The sequence below is a fragment of the Rhipicephalus sanguineus genome, chromosome 10 (genome assembly GCF_013339695.2).
Source record: "Rhipicephalus sanguineus isolate Rsan-2018 chromosome 10, BIME_Rsan_1.4, whole genome shotgun sequence".
Taxonomy (NCBI): Eukaryota; Metazoa; Arthropoda; class Arachnida; order Ixodida; family Ixodidae; genus Rhipicephalus; species Rhipicephalus sanguineus.
The window spans coordinates 8,155,995-8,172,338 of NC_051185.1; the positions used below are offsets into that span (position 1 = coordinate 8,155,995).

General features: G+C 44.4%; 3 protein-coding genes across 3 annotated transcripts in view; 1 reads left to right on the top strand and 2 right to left on the bottom strand.

The window, feature by feature from the left end:
- LOC119406954 (neural Wiskott-Aldrich syndrome protein) overlaps nt 1-16,344 on the bottom strand; it is a 48,645-nt gene that overhangs the window by 32,230 nt on the left and 71 nt on the right. The window lies entirely within an intron of this gene.
- The window catches only part of LOC119406955 (6-phosphofructo-2-kinase/fructose-2,6-bisphosphatase), a 163,377-nt gene that overhangs the window by 9,301 nt on the left and 137,732 nt on the right, over nt 1-16,344 (top strand). The window lies entirely within an intron of this gene.
- LOC119372321 (neural Wiskott-Aldrich syndrome protein) lies at nt 2,174-16,267 on the bottom strand. Its single transcript, XM_037642794.2, has 10 exons — nt 16,120-16,267; nt 12,043-12,186; nt 11,020-11,106; nt 10,134-10,233; nt 8,810-8,887; nt 7,216-7,336; nt 6,932-6,974; nt 6,099-6,267; nt 3,804-4,201; nt 2,174-2,278 (listed from the first exon to the last, which is right to left on the bottom strand). The coding sequence occupies exons 1-10, from the start codon at nt 16,255-16,257 to the stop codon at nt 2,174-2,176; spliced, it is 1,383 nt and encodes a 460-aa protein (XP_037498722.2). The 5' UTR covers nt 16,258-16,267.

Here is a 16,344-nt window from a genome sequence, read left to right on the forward strand (position 1 = left end):
GCTGTGCACCCATATCACGAAAAAGCAGTGTACACATTATTATTCATCCTTATGCACAAAAATATTCCTTTATTCTTGCTTGAAAACGGACGTTTAGTCAGTAGTTCACACGTAAAGCAGTGTACACGTTTCGTTATGACTACAAAATGTTCCTTATTCTTGCTTGAAAACGGACATTTAGTCAGTAGTTCACACGTAAAGCAGTGTACACGTTTCGTTATGACTACAAAATATTCCTTATTCTTGCTTGAAAACGGACGTTTAGTCAGTATTTTACACGTAAAGCAGTGTACACGTTTCGTTATGACTACAAAATATTCCTTATTCTTGCTTGAAAACGGACGTTTAGTCAGTAGTTCACACTAAAGCAGTGTACCCGTTTCCTTATGACTACAAAATATTCCTTATTCTTGCTTGAAAACGGACGTTTAGTCCGTATTTCACACGTACTCTCGATCCCAGACTTGTGAAACACGCGCCTTACCTTACTGAGGCGGCCCTTAGGAAGGAAGGTTGAAGGAAGCTTTCAGAATACGCTGGCTCCCTCAAGAAGCTCCTTAAGATAAGGGGCATGAAGGGCTCCTCACGTAAGGTAAGGAAATGGTCTGAGGTAAGGAGCGTTTGGGAATACGGGCCAAAGAATCCTTTACGCCAGCAGCTAAGTAAAACATGAAAATTCATCGCAGCTTTACGTCATCTAAGTATACACCAGGGTTCTCAAGCTCAGCTTATAGCCGGCGGGTCGCAGTCGCGAAACTTAGCTCAAGGGCCGGGACAGTGAAGATGGTCGGGTCGGAGAGAGTTTGAACAAAATGACGTGCCATTTGAAAGGAGCCTTTTCCATATCTCACATATAGGTCATTTCTGAAGACGATTTAGAGTCAGGATTCGAGAAAGATGGATACCGATGTACACAACGAGTGAAATCTGGACACAGATTGAAATATAGAGTTTTTGTTTCACAGTTATGTTTCAGCACATGCTGACCACATGTTCCTCGCGAAAGAAATGCTTGAGACCAGTCATGTCTGTGTAGCTCACGAACATACTTATTTAGAAAATAAAAACAAATGGGACGGAGACGGTCACGTGTGCCTGCCGGCCACTAGCGACGGTCTCAAACCCCGTATACACCATGCGTCCCCCCTCCCCCAACCCAAAAAAATGTTGCTACCAGCGTTGTTGCTGCTGTACACCTGTCCGAATATACGGTATTGAACTGTCTTATACGGACAAGGTAAAAGTCCATACCGGTACTTGCGCCGTCATGCGAAGGCTTCTTATTGACGTTATTGTGATTACGTGGCAACCCGCTAGCTGGTCGGCAAGCTGAGCAGCGACTCCATCAAGGTGCAAAAATGACAACAAGAACCGCTGTCATCCAAGTGTATAAAGAGTTGTCCTGAGAAGAAACTAAAACAAGCCCCAATAAGTTGTTTTGGAAGGCAACTAATGTACTTTGAGCAAGAAGGGCAAAACTAATGACATATCAACAGACATTTCATAAATGAAACAAAATGGGTCACATTTAAGACATTTTCAAGCAGACATTTTCGTGTATAGGCGTTTGCTACTACATTATATCCAGGGATCTATAATATAAGAATTTGAGAATGTATCGAAGTATCTTAGATACAATTGCCAAGTATCGTATCGGATACAATTATTGCGGCAGTATCTTGTATCTGTATCTCCAATACTTCTTGCCTGAGTATCTTGTATTGTATCGCGATACAATTTCAAAGTATCTTTGCCCAGCTTTGCTTGCAAACAGGCTGATTGTGCATCTCTCGGAGTGCATCTCTCGTGTCACACATGCACACTGTAAACATGTAGGTCATGTGGAAGAGAATAAATTCTGTAGTTGCCAGGCACGTAGCCAGAATTTTTTTTCGGGGGGGGGGGGGGGCCCAAGGCCTAATTGTTCGAAAGAAAGTATTTCCATGACAAAAGTAAAACAAAAGTTGCCGGGAATATAGAAGGCCGGACGAATTTCGGGGGGGGGGGCGGCCCCCCCCCCCCTTGCCTACGTGCCTGGTAGTTGCATTTGATGACGACATACATATACAGCTAAGCGCAACAACACAAAGTGATGCCTAGTACACCACCTTCTATAGAAATTCCACATTACAGTGAAGGGCACTGTTGTGTGTCAAGAAACAGCAAGTTGTACTCACAGCTTAAGCCTTATGCCCCCACGAATTTGGTCCAACAATGCTTCACGAGCATCTGGGTTGCTATGTGTGCTGTGCGTGGACTCCGTCTCTGGGTCAACGTGCTACACAATGAGAGAGAAAAAATAGTGAAGCTTCACTGAGAACTGTGTCACAAATGATGATTCTCGGTGCCTAACTACAGCGTAGACTGCTTGAAACAGAAGTCATCAGAGTGATGAATACCCACACTATCAGTGGTACTCACACTATCCCTAAACAGCATTTTACAAAGGCAGCAAAGATGCAATACGTGCAGACCAAGCAGCTGCATGTATCCAGGAATTGAAGTATGCGACTGGGATATTTGCATCCATTTAAATTTGTGAATGTAGAGCTTTAATCGGCTGAGGACCCATGGTACTGGCAAAATAAATGCAGAAAAAAGAAAATAAAAGTACTGTAAAAAAATGTAACCAATTTCTGAGACCTCCTGAATAATATGCGAACTTACCCGGCACCAACTACACAGTACCTACATAGAGCATGGTTCGTAGGTACTAACAGCACACACTCGCAACAGGAAAAACCAAGAATACACAAAACAAGAGTGCTGATTTCAACTAACAGTTTGTTTTTGGGTCAGCTTGCTTATTTATGAGAAGACCCCATCAATATCAGAAAAAAAGAAACAACGAACAAAAAGAAAACATAAAAAAAACATTTGTTCCTGAAATGGATGACGTGATGGCACAAGGGGGTGTGGAGGGAGTTTTTTTTTTAACGACATCTAGACCAACATTGATGGGGTGTTTTTGTAAATAAGCAAGCTGACCAAAAAATAAACTGCTAGTTAACGTCAGCGGTCTGTCCTGTGTCCTCCTGGTTTTTTCTGTTACGAGTTTGTGCTGTTATACCTATGAACTATGCACAACCAACTGGCCAGCCAGCAAACATTACTTTTGTAGAACAGCAACAATAATTCTCCACACTGTAAAGTAAGCCATTACATTTGTCTTTTGCGTGTGTGATATCAGTAACATGGTGCCTGTGAAGAAAGTTGTTGCCATTTCAGTGTTGCGCAGTGGCATAGCCAGGAATTTTTTTTGGAGGGGGCAGACCCATGATTATGATGTGGAGGCTGGGCAGCGGTGTTTTCGCGTGTCATTTTCAATCATGCAACCATATCAACTATAACCCTGCTCTCCACCAAATTGAATATCGTTTCACGAAATAATGACAGCGCGAAAAATACACGAGGGGACATAGAAAGGCACTGACTTCGAACTAAAGGTGGTCCCCCTGTACAATGAGTGTGCGGTTGTTTTTAGGAGCGATGATCAGCTGATGAGAGATATTGTTGAGGCGCCCGAGATAGCTAGTCTAGGTTTTCTGCACAGATATATACGGGACGGTGCTTCATTTTGGTTCATGACTGTTCTTTTTCGCAGGTGCGCAGTAGCACAGTTTTGCTTATGTGCCTGTACTTGTAAATTTGTTTTCCAAAATAAATTTTTAGTTGGAAGTCAGTGCTTGACGGTGTCCCCACGCTTCATCCTTCACTTATTTTTCGCGCCGTTGATATCTTGTGCAATGGAGTACCAACTCGCCCAAATCTTCACAATAATAAGCTGAATATCATCCACTCACATTGAGCGCCTTGCCCTTGCGAATCTGCTCCAGCAGCGCTCCTCGAGCGTCCTGGCCAGCTCCGCCCGCTCCTCCCCCTCCTATCCCATTGGCAGCTGAGGCCGCTGGAATCGGGGGTGGGGGAGGTGGGGCTCCGCCCCCCATGCTGGGGGGAGGAGGTGGCGGAGGCGGGGGTGGGGCCGCCTGAGGGGAGGCTGCGGAGCGCATCCTGCCATTGCTCAGTGGGGTTGGTGGTGCACGTGTCTGTCCAGTTCGTGCTGGCGGTGGGGGTGGGACCGATCTTGGCACTGACCCGTTTGGTGGGGGTGGAGCATGAGGGTGAGGGGTTGGAGGAGGCCGGCTCGGGGGCCCACTCGTGTGCTCCCTCGAAGGCACCGCAGGAGGTGCAGCAGGGGTTGCTGTATAGAAGAAGATCATCTCAGGTAACCCTTCATGCTGGTTTATCAGCATTTCACGGCTGCATCACCGGTGTGAACAGACAAATGCAGTGAACTCACTACTACATGCAGAAGTCGACGTGTATCACACAACAAGAGGTCATAGAAGCAATGGTTGGGGCAAGATTCACTGATAACAGACTATGGTGACATAAGCTTGCGTAAAAAGAGTGACTAAGGAAACCCCTAAGAATGTCACGACAGCAGAGTGCAGGACACCACTGTTCCTTCACTGTACACACACTTCAGCCACGCTTCTTAGAGGCTTTTTCAATCATTGGCGCAGGTTTCCCATATGACTGGGGGGTGGGGATATCAAGCAGGACTAACTGTGCGAGACTGCGGTGCATAAAATAAATCTGCCATTGTTGCGATCATAATTTACTTGAAAGTTTGTTTGTGCAAGGTTCATTCCAGCACTATACCACATGTCTAGAAAAAAATACAGCAGCTAATTTGGGCTGCTAAGGTATTTGGCCTGGGGGATACATTTGAGAAACCGGCATTGCTGCCAGTACCTTTGTGTGAATACTGACAGCTTTATCGTGAATCTTGGCTCGGAAATCGTCAGGAGCATTATTAATAAAAGCTTGTGGTAATAAAAATAAAAGCAGTGGGCAGTACTCTTCATATAGGAGAGTTTAGAAAGAACTTTGAGTTTTAGTGCATCTATGAAAGTGGGGCAAGTGAACCAAAACAGAAATGTGACAAAAGATCATCTTCATCTGATGCCATAAGATAACGCACGAGATTCCCAGGCCTGCATGGCAAGTCTGAATTATCTGCCTCTTTAATTATCAACAGCTGAATCAACAACGCTTTAACAGTCGTCGACAGCTACAACAGGGGGACCTACCTCCAAGGAATTCTTACCGAAACACATCTGTGCAAAGGGAAAAACAAGAAGATTGTTCGCACAAGTTTCAGTGTCGCTAGCTAGGTCGAACTTGCAGTACTATTACAACATACAGGTGCCGTAACTTCACAGAACGAAACTGCCTGCCGCAACATCATAGCTTTTGACGGTCCCTGCTAAAGCATATGTAATTCTTTATAGGTGTGGTGCACGCTATCAGCATGCTCTCGGTGGTGCTCTGGATGTGTGTTTAGATTCTGTGGCCGTGCCCCGTCAGGTGCCGTGGTAACCGGAGCCTGCCCGCGCGCAGGCATTCTTCTCCTCCGGCCCAACGGCATCCCTCTCTCCGAGAGAAGAGGAAATAAATCAGTTATCGTTTGGGATTCATGGCTTTCAGGTGAATCAATCGTCAGCTGTGCTTTCGTCCCACATAGGCAAAAATGAATATATGTGCTCCAAGGTAGCCAGAAACTTAGCACGGTCAATATCATTTGATCAATACGGCCAAAATAAAAAAAAAATGACAATCATATTTTAAGCGATTTTCAGACACTGAGTTTTCAGTGCGAAATTCAAAAATGAGCCGGACCTTAATTTTCTCTTCTAACACGGAACCTCATTATGGGATGATTTAAATACGCACAGAACAGACAGTCTTTGTCTGTTCTGTGTGTGCTGAAATTATCCCATAATGACTTCCTACCAACTCGCTCAGTTTTCGTTACTTCTACAATATAGTACCTGTGATGGTGACATTAATGGCAGTTAGAGTTCCCAAAGAATAATCTATCAGTGTGTACCACACTGTGTTTCAATATCTCTCTCCTACGGCCACACTGCTGTCACAACTACTTTAGTAGCTCTTCTGACATAAGATGCTTCGTAAGCGGGGAAAAAAAAGTTTCAGTTGGTGGAATCATAAGCCCTGTTTATCTTACGATGAAAAAACATAAAAAGCAGAATGAAGCCCTGTTTTAGTACAGCTGGCACCTGTTCTCGTACCTGCGTGGCCTGTCTTGGCGGCCGTTCCCTTGATCATGTCGGCTCCACCGTTCTTTGCAATGAAATCGTAGATGAACTGCCGTGTCCCAGGCTCCTTGAGGTCCTTTTCTGTGACCATGGCCATCTCAAACAAAGTGTTGAGCTCTTTGCTGTCAACATAGTTCTCCAACTGCAGAAAAAAATAATATTAAAAGGAAACAAAGAGAGGAACTAAACTGTAGTCATCGTGTCAGCTGTAGTCAATGTGTATGCAGACGTTCATGTTTGTTTCATTAACCTTCTCTGTTATGCTTGAACAAAATAGTTCTCTTGTAATACTGTTTGTTCGAACCATAACTGCTTGTGCATACTATATTCAAATGCTGCTCAGGAAAAGCGGTATGCCTGCGAGCTACACTGATGCAGAGCACTGGAAATATCCTTGGAATATGTATATATATATATAAAAAGAAGGGCATATGAACTAAACTTCTCTCTAAAGCGCCTCGGTGTAAACTATGGCTTCCTAGGGTGACAGCGTTAATTCCTATGTTAAATTATCCACACTGAAGTGAGCCACACAAATCCGGTATAATGGCTATTCAACAAAGCTACTGTGGCAGATGTATTCAACACCTGCCAATGTCATTGAAAGTGGTACAAGCAAGACCTAATGAGACACCAAAGTTTTGAAAACAGAACAGAATCTTTTCCAATAGAATATTAAGAATTGTATTCCATTTACATCAAAGTTTCAAGAGGCACAGAACCCAAATCCAAAATTAACCAAACTAGAGGCAGCTGGCTTCTGTTTACCGAGGTTCTAATGCAGCTAATATTTAAACAGCACTTACATCAAATCCCTTGTCGGGATCCCAGCCAACATGCTGAATGTGTCTGCAATGAAAAAATAAGCAGAAGAAAAGTTCAATAAGACTGGGAGCAATGCCGCTGACAGTTCAGAGAAAAAGCCTCTCCAGTCATTCGTGCCACCTGGCACCGAGCCAACGGATTCAGGTGCTACAGCGTTCAAACGATATGAGCCGCTTTCCTCATTCAAATGAGCGAGCGTTGCGACACGCTGGGGCGCAGATATGGCAACCTGTTGCACAAGGCGAGGCGTAGTGAATGCACTCACTTGAAGTCGGTTGGGTTGCTGATGTCAGCCTTTGTGTACTTCCTCTCCTTCTGCTTCTTACCCTTCTTGTTGCTCGACTTTGACGATTTCTTATTGTGCTGGCTTAATACACCATTTGTACCTGGAAAGAGCATCGAGTGACCCCTGTGTTTACTTGTTTACTATGGCTGAACACAGAAGCAACAAGGTGGAGTAGGTAGAGATTGCACAGAAATACCCAATGAAGTGACCGCCTTCTATCGTAGCTCAATTGGTAGAGCGTCGGACGTGTAATTCGAAGGTTGTGGGTTCAGATCCCACCGACGAAAAGGGCGACATTTTGTCCACTTCGATTCATTTCAACTTACGCCACAATTAGTACACTACGATTAAAGACAACAATTAACGTCCTCTATGCTCTCCCTCAACTAATTGTCTGTTTGGTTCATTCTGTGGAGTCTAACATATAAATGAACCTCTTGAAAAAAAAGTTCCCCTTTTTTTGTTCATTGGTAGAGAGATTCGCGGTGTAAAAAGCCAGGCATACGAAATGTGGATACAGGAGAAACGAGAGAAAGCCAACACGAATGCCTGTTGCACCTTTCCCTATCCCCTTGTGCGATCATCTTGTATGCTTAGCTTTTGCTGTTCGAAGCACCAATGTCTTCCAACTTCAGTGTATGCCATTTCATGCTCGGCAGGTAACACTGAAAAATCTGCAAATACTACACGGGGCGGTCATGGAAGTTCCACTCTGCATGTTTTGCCGTGAAGTGGTTTTTACTTGTGATGCCCTGTATGGAATAACTACAAGTACTCTGTCCATTATGATTATTACTTGCCCATGTAGATTTATATGAAATCATGCACCGTCTATACACCTCAGCACTTTCAGTGTGTGACACACTACAATGTATGTTTTGTTGATGGGTGCAAGCATACAGTGCTCAGGCCACTGCAAGAAGAAACATATTACTTCCCTTGTTTGGTGTTCAACAGGAACAGCTATGTGTCATCTTTCATGCAATAAAGTATGTCATAATTGGCAACATATAAATGTACGAAGTATAAGTTTACGTCAACTTGGATTACTACCTATATCTTACTTTCTATATGTTACACCACGTTTCGGTCAGAAGTATGGGCAACAAGAGAAGTTCCACTAGCATTAGAAGCATCTTCTACCACATGCGAAATCTAGTAATAAAGTGTTCCCTGTCTGTTTATGCTTAGTACAACTGCCTTTTCAATGGATCAATGGTGCTTGCCCCTTCAGTGATAGTTTTTTTGCAGCAGATGCTTTGACCCCTTCTGCTAGCTTAAACATTGAGCATATTCAGAATGCAGAACCAGAGTGACAGCTATTACAAAGACATAGTATGTGTCTGTGCATTCCATGCACATGAGAACATGGCCACAGTAGTGAAAGTCGAACCTGGAACAATGCGTTCCACAGAATAATGCATGCAACATGGGTTAATATGGACTTGTATCGTAGGTTTGATTCTGATCAAACATTTCTGGCCACGGGCGCTAAGAGAGTATGTGAACAGTGCACTGGTAAAAAGAAAAAGGTATGAGAATCACATGGTTAACTGATTGTGGTCACACTTACTGGGACATGTAGGAATCTGACGATCATGCACCGGAAAGGACTGATCATTCTTGGCTGCCATTTGTAACCTATTCCTCTCTGTATGGGAAAAAAGAAAAAGAAGCGTAAGACACAATGCACAACACTACACCAATACAAAACAATGCACAAACAATGCACAGCACAGCACCAATACAATCTGTCAAGTGGTCACTGGAAGTAAGAACCAAAGCTAACTATTCTGAACTGAAGTTCCACGAAGATAAAATTTTTGCAGCCTTTGAAAATGGCTTGAAATCAATAAAAAAAAAGTAAAATCGAGCTTCGGAAATTTTTTTTAATCTCTTTCTGTGTGTACTCTGTAGCTCATGTTTGCTAGCACAGATATAAATAATAAAAAAAGAAAAACATAATAACAATATCTGGGGTTTAACGTCCCAAAACCATGATATGATTATGAGAGATGCCGTAGTGGAGGGCTCCTGAAATTTCGAACACCTGGGGTTCTTTAACGTGCACTTAAATCTAAGTACACGGGCCTCAAACATTTTCGCCTCCATCGAAAATGCAGCCATCGCGGCCGGGATTTGATCCCGCGACCTTCAGGTCAGCAGTCGAGCGACATAACCACTAGACCACCGTGGCGGGGCAAAAACTGAAAAACATATAGCCTTTGTCAGCTATTGTATACAAAATTTTCCGAAACAATTTTCCCTACAGTGTATTCCCTTAATAATATGGGCATTTTACAAATGATGTACTAACTGAATTATGAGGTTTTAGTGCAAAATGAAATTGGGAGAATTAAAGTAAGCGTATGAAGGATTGTACGAAACCAGAGAGTTAACCTTGCTTATTTTCACCGAGAAATAACATCTACATTACTAATCATGGTCATGCATTATGTTAAAACAATCTTATACCGGTGTCACACGGGCAGTTTTGATCGCGATCAGCCCTGTTCATGATCAAGGCGATCGCGATCTGGCTCCGTGATCACAATTTGGCTGACATCTGCATCAATCTCGATCTGGAATAGGCCGTAACATGTAGCAGCGACCAATTTGTTAATCGCGATAAAGAGGTCTGATCTGAATCAGCGATGACTGCGATCAAAAGTGCCCAAGTAACACTAGTATTACTTACAGTCATGTAATATTCACTCAATGACTACTCTGGACTGCGTCAGATGTAGCAACCTTGAGTAAATACTATTGTTTTGTTTAAGCATTAGTTAAAATGTTTTTAACGCATAATAAATGAAATCTTCTGCTAAATAATTGCACCTGATTACCAGTGGCACAGTCATAAAGTGACTGCACTGTTGCTGTAGTCGAGCTCTTACCTTCCCGTTTCTGACGCCGAGATCGCAGCTTCTCTTCGATAGCATTTCCGAAGTTCGCCGCTTCATCTTCAAACGCAAAATTAACACCCGCTTGGCAATCCTGTAAAAATTCATAGCACATTATTTTCGTTTTTTCATGTGATTAAGTTTGCTAGTAATAAGTTGGAGAACATGCTAAACGACCAAATGAAATGGAAAATCGGCAGTCTTGGTACCGGGTTTCAGCTATTTGTGGCAAATGGTTATGGTATCCACCACAAGGATGCTCTCAAGGAGGATTTACCAGAGCATTAGAATAATGCATGCCCAATGCAAACTGCTGCAGAGCCTTTTGGTAGCATCTTCATAGAAACAATGTAACCATGATAAAGTGAGTAAGCGTGACTTGACAAGAACAATTCTTTCTGCGTCATTGCCAAGTTGCGCTTACTCACTCTATCATGAATAATAACCAACTAGCTCCCCAACGTGTTTTAACAATGTCACCTTTCATTAGGACTGACAGCACAAAACAGATAGCTCATGCTACCAAAGATATATCGCCAATGTTTTCTTTTCTACGTGAAATGAGATAAAATGAAAGTTGTTTTCTTGCTGTCGTGATAAACAGCAAGCAGCAAGGGTGAACGTTAAGTGGGTGGCTCGGGAAATGACACATTGTCATGCTACCAGCTGCTTATGATATCAGCTCCACAAGTTATCACACTTATGTAACCCTAAAAGCTTGTCACCTCATTTTGTGCACGCACACTTTGGCCCCACTATATTACAGAACATGCAAGGGCTCTGTGTATGCTAAGCTAAAGCTACAAGTAAAATGAGCAGCCACAGTTCATCCCAAAAGTCGAGGGGTGGGGGGGTTTCATGCATTACAGCGCACACTTACGTCTGCCTCAAAGGTATGAAAGTACGGAAGACGAGTTTTGTATGTGAATTCAACAAAGAGCTCCTGCTCCCAAACAAAGTCACGCCTCTGCAAGGAAAAAGAAACATGATGGTAAAGGTCACTGTTTGAATGACTAACACAGTAAAAGCAGTTCTGTGAAAGCCCGCAAGGTCCATAGGGTAAAATGCATTCTTTCCCTTTCATGAGTAATGTATAGTTTCAAAAATTTTAAAGCAGCGCAACACTCGAAAACATGCAGCAGTACAGGGGCCCATATTCATTTTGACCACCTGAAGTTCTTTCATGTGTGAGCAAAACATGGCACACCAGCATTTTTGAATTGCACTATCATCAAAATGTGGCTGTGGCTACTGCAAATAATGGCAGTGAAATAGCACAGCAACTGAGCTGCTGTGGCAAGTAGGCAGTAAACTGGCAAAAGTTAGATTACATGCATATCAAAGAGGTGTGTCTTTCAATAACTTGCATGGTTTAACTGACCCAAGCGCACTCAGACGAAGAAAGAAGGACAACAGGACAAGTGCTAACTCACAACTAAAAGATTTATAGAACAAGGAAACATATAAATACAACAAACAACTGACCGACGCATGCGTGTCAAGGCAAAAGCTCTCGCAGGCCAAGATTGTTTCACTTATGTGTACTACTAATATCAGCAGTCAAGCCAAACTGGTATTTTCTTCGGGCAGGCCATGGATAATATAAATGTTGGGGTTTTACGTCCCAAAGCTATGATATGATTCTGAGAGACGCCGTAGCTGAGGGCTCCAGAAATTTCAACCACCTGGGATTCTTTAACGTGCAGCTGAATCTAAGTACACAGGCCTCCAGTATATCGCCTCCATCGAAATGCGGCCCTGCTGTGGCTGAGGGTTTGAACCCGCGACCTTCAAGTCAGCAGTCAAGCTCCATAACCACTAGACCACCATGGTGGGCAGCAGGCCATGGGGTGCTAAAACTTAAACCAGCGTGTCTTTCTTAACTAATGATGATGGCACTCACATCGAAGTCGAAGAGGCGGATGTAGAACGCCCTCGCAATATTGTCCTTGATGAAGCAGACGACACCACAGCAGCACCGCTGCCACCGGTCATGCCTTGGAGGTGGTCCCGACTGGTAGATTTCCGCTATGCCCATTGCAATGACCTGCGGAGGACACGAGCACACTCCTTGTCATACTTTTAACTTGAGTACGGTAGTGGACTCACAAAATGAATTAACAAAAAAGTATTCGATGCATTCTTTTAAGTTATGCTTGTATGTGAGGTAGAGAAGATAGTGAACAACAAGGACGCTACAGACTCCTTACTAAGGTAAGAGGTCTTTTGATAATGCCATGCTTTGCAGTGAGTACTGATCTTAGTCATATGTGTGCATCTCGTACTTGTGTGCTCCAGGCATTTGTAGACTTTGTTATGAGAACTTTTGGAGAACAAGATTTACTCATTGAATGCAAGACCAACACTTCCCACTGAAAAAAACAAAACAGCCATTGTCAGCAAACAGTGACGACGACTCTCCTCTGTTTATTTTTATTTCAATCAAAAAAAAACAAAAAAAACTGAGGTGATGGTAGAAGCCATAGCAAGTGGATTTGGATTGACAATGGCCCATACAAGGTACTTTTACATGCTCCGAAATCTAAATGCTAAAAAAAATCTGTCATTTCGCTCCGCTGAAATGTGGATAACAGATTCAGGGATCAGACCAGCAACCTTGTGTTTAGTAGTCCAATGCCAATTTTGACACGAATCCAATCATGACGACGCATTGATGGGGTTTAATATTTCGTTGTTTCAGAACAGCAATGATACGTGAAGTAGTGGAAAGCTCTAGATTCATTTTCACCAGCTGGTGTGAGCTAACATGACTCCCAAAAGGAGTACAGACGCGCTCAATATGACTGGCAACACGGGAGCGCGTGGCCTCACAAGGTTTAAGATCACCCATGTCTTCCATTATTGCATGTTTCCACAACTAAATGCTGTTCATCAAACTTGGGGTGGTCCCAAATAAGAAAATACGGTTTAGTTGTGGAAACGAAGGCAAGTTTTAGCCATACGCAATCTTTGAACTCGTGAGGCCAAGCGCTCTTGTGCTGCAAGTCATATTGAGCGTGACTGGACATTGGCATTCTTCCAAGTTTCATTAAGGAGAACAAGACTGCTCTGTGCTCACTAGGAGAACAGCATTAACTGCGGCACGCTATGCTTCTACACGTGTGCTATTTGACATCACTACAAGAAATGCAACTACTACAGCACGTATCAACCATGCCTTGGCACCAGGCTACAACATGTGACAGTTACATAAAAAGATGATACACATGCAGCACTTGACTACACAGCAATATGAAACTGACCACGTGCAGTTCCATCCTCCCTTCCAGCTATCGCCGACATGCTTATCAAGTTCTTATCGACCATTTCCACTTGAAGCTCAGCACAGCAATACGTTCGATTGGGAGCTATGGAGGTTTAGAAGCCAACAGTTTAGATGCAGTACAGCTCACTTTTCTAGTGTTTGGAAAGTAAGTTATAAATTGGCATTGTTGGTTAACAGATTACGAATATACTAACAGGACAAAGAAACAAATATTGATGAACCACAAAGGCATACCGCTGTGCTCACATGTGCAGATGTCTGTATGCGAGCTTAGCGTGAAGCAGCACGAAGAATATGCACTGGAGGTTCTATCGGTGCCCATTCATTTCCTGTTTAGCTTATGCCATGTAGTTTTATCACCTCTAAAGTACTCAAGACTAAGCTGTAGTGCTTAGCTGTCTTTCACACTGGGGTCTTGCAAGGAAGCAGTTAAAAAACTGCCATTACTCAATCATACGGATTCATGCAGGCAGCAGGCTTCGTGTAAATTAGGATATAGCAGTAGTGGGTTAAAGCGATTGCCCTTGATATTGACGAATATTGCTACTGGTACCCTACAATGTATTACATCTTCTTCAATTGAACTATTCATTATCAACAAATTAATAAACAGAAATTTCAAATTGGCGTGATAAATGTGAGGCAGAGTCAAATGCACTCAAGTAGCAAGGCGAACGAGGTATCAGATCAAAGGAATGTGGCATGCCTTTCAAAATGCATGCAGTAGAGTTGCAAGTGCTAAACATGCAGCACTAAACATGCTCTGCATTAATCACTTGAGATTGCAATGTGATATTACTTTGTGTAACTGTGTACACAGCGCTACCGTATAGCATTTTTTTTTTAATGTTCACGCAGCCTTAGTTTTCTGCGGCAAGCCAGTAAGCATAGAATTACGTTTAACAAACCAAGAACTCCGTGCTTTGTGTATCTAATATTTAAAAAAACATTTGCTGGAAACACAAACTGCGCACTAAATGGTAGCAACCTTCAGATAACACCAATGCAGCTAGTGGTTTGTCAATACAAGACAGAATTTGTATGCCTAGGATTACTGTAAGACTGCAACAAAGCTAATTGGTCAATTTTACTGACCATGATGCCAGGCAGCCCGATTTACCCTTGCAAACAGATGAATGGCAACTCGCAGGAACCGCGGAGTGAAATTAAAAACCTCTCAAGCACTCTCTCGTTGACTACGAGCGTGCGGCATTGAAATGCAAACAAGCGTTTCGTGTCGACACCCGTGCGCATCCTTGTGAAGTCACCCTGTCAGAAAATACAATGGTATACGACAGCGGCGGAATATATCAGGATGTGTCAGGTGATCTACACCGCAGGCGACAGGTGCAGCTGTGTCAGCCAAAGCGCCGACGACGTTTTTTCTTTCTTTTTGCTCCCCTTTAACACGTAGTTGATATTTTTCGCGCAGAACTCGACAGATTGTGCCCGCTAGGACATTTCCCTTGCAGTGACGCTTCCGTTCGCAAAACTGCCGTGATCGCTCAGGTAGGCGAGCACTACTCGGGGGTTCGGCAGAACCCAAAACTGACGGCCGGCCGGCCTCGCAAAAGCAACGTAGCGGAACTAGTCACCGCGGTGATAAAACAACAAATAATTAAAGCCCAACGGCGACGTAAGGCACGTGACAACGAAACCGGGTTCGCGGGGCGGAACAAACGTAAAGGACATTGTTTTTTGAGCGACGAGGAATGAACCAAGGTCTCGCGAAAGACAGATTGCTCGCTCGGAGAAACCGTTATACGCAAGGGTCCCTCGTCTGTTATACATCTAGCTAATCGTAGTCGTACAAGCGGGGAAAAAAACCGACAGAAGCGACTGCTGGGAACGTTCGGAAAGGACCCAGTCAGCAGCGCAGTGGAACGGATATTCGCTCTGACGCGCCGTTGCAGCTTGCGAAGGAAGCACGGCACCACTCTCGGCCGCACTTCGTCAGCCCCCTCGGACAAAATCGCGGCGGCGAGGCGACCTAGTTGACGATTTTTCGACGCGGCGTTTGCCTTCTCCCTACCTGTTTGTTCGCTTAATTGCCGCCTTCGAGTCCGTTTTTACGCCCCCTTCTTTACTTTTCCCCCCTCATCTTTCGAACGGCCCGATTCGAACATCGATTTGTAATTTGTCACAGGAAAAGAAAAGCGCGCTAGAGAGAGACGCTACGGGCAAGACACGCCTGTGGCCGGACGCCCCAACGGCCCTTAACGACGTTCGTGGAGATAAACACTTGCGTTCCACTCGAAACAAGCAGGCCCATTCGCGAAACGGCCGGGCTGGCGCTTATCGTCGCACCGCACCGTGGGAGACACTGAGCGACGTATGGCTTTATCCCTCGTAAAGGTGGTTTGGCTGGTTGTCACCCAAAACTTTTGTTGGTTGCGTGAACCACAGAGGAAGCGAGATACAGGGGGTCGTTCGCTGGACTGTTTGCTCTCGTCGGCTAAACAAAGCTGCTGTCATCACTGCGGCTCTACACCGAGGATGACTAAACAAACACACTCTCTCCAGTTGGGGTCCGGCGATGACTATGATACGCCGCTCGAAGCAGCGGGAAGCTGTAGGCGATGGCAGCCGAGAAGGCCAGTCTCGAGCGAGCCCTCTTGAGTCACTCATGGGGCGACAAAGAGCCAATGAGAGACGTTGGAAAACGTCCGTGAGGCGCCTTTGAGAGGTCCTTACCTGCCATTTGCGATCCCTGCAGGCCGACACGACCGTCTCGTTCTCTTCGGCCGTCAAGTGAACCGAGCCCCGCATTTCGGTGCTGGGACGGGTAAGCGTTGCGCGTGGTTGCTGGAGGTGAGACATGTCGGCTCTCATGGGTTCCGCGACGGTGGCACGACGACGAAGAAAGATCGCGACCATCTTTCACAGTTTCCGTCGGGGGAAGCGCCCGCCGCTTGACGG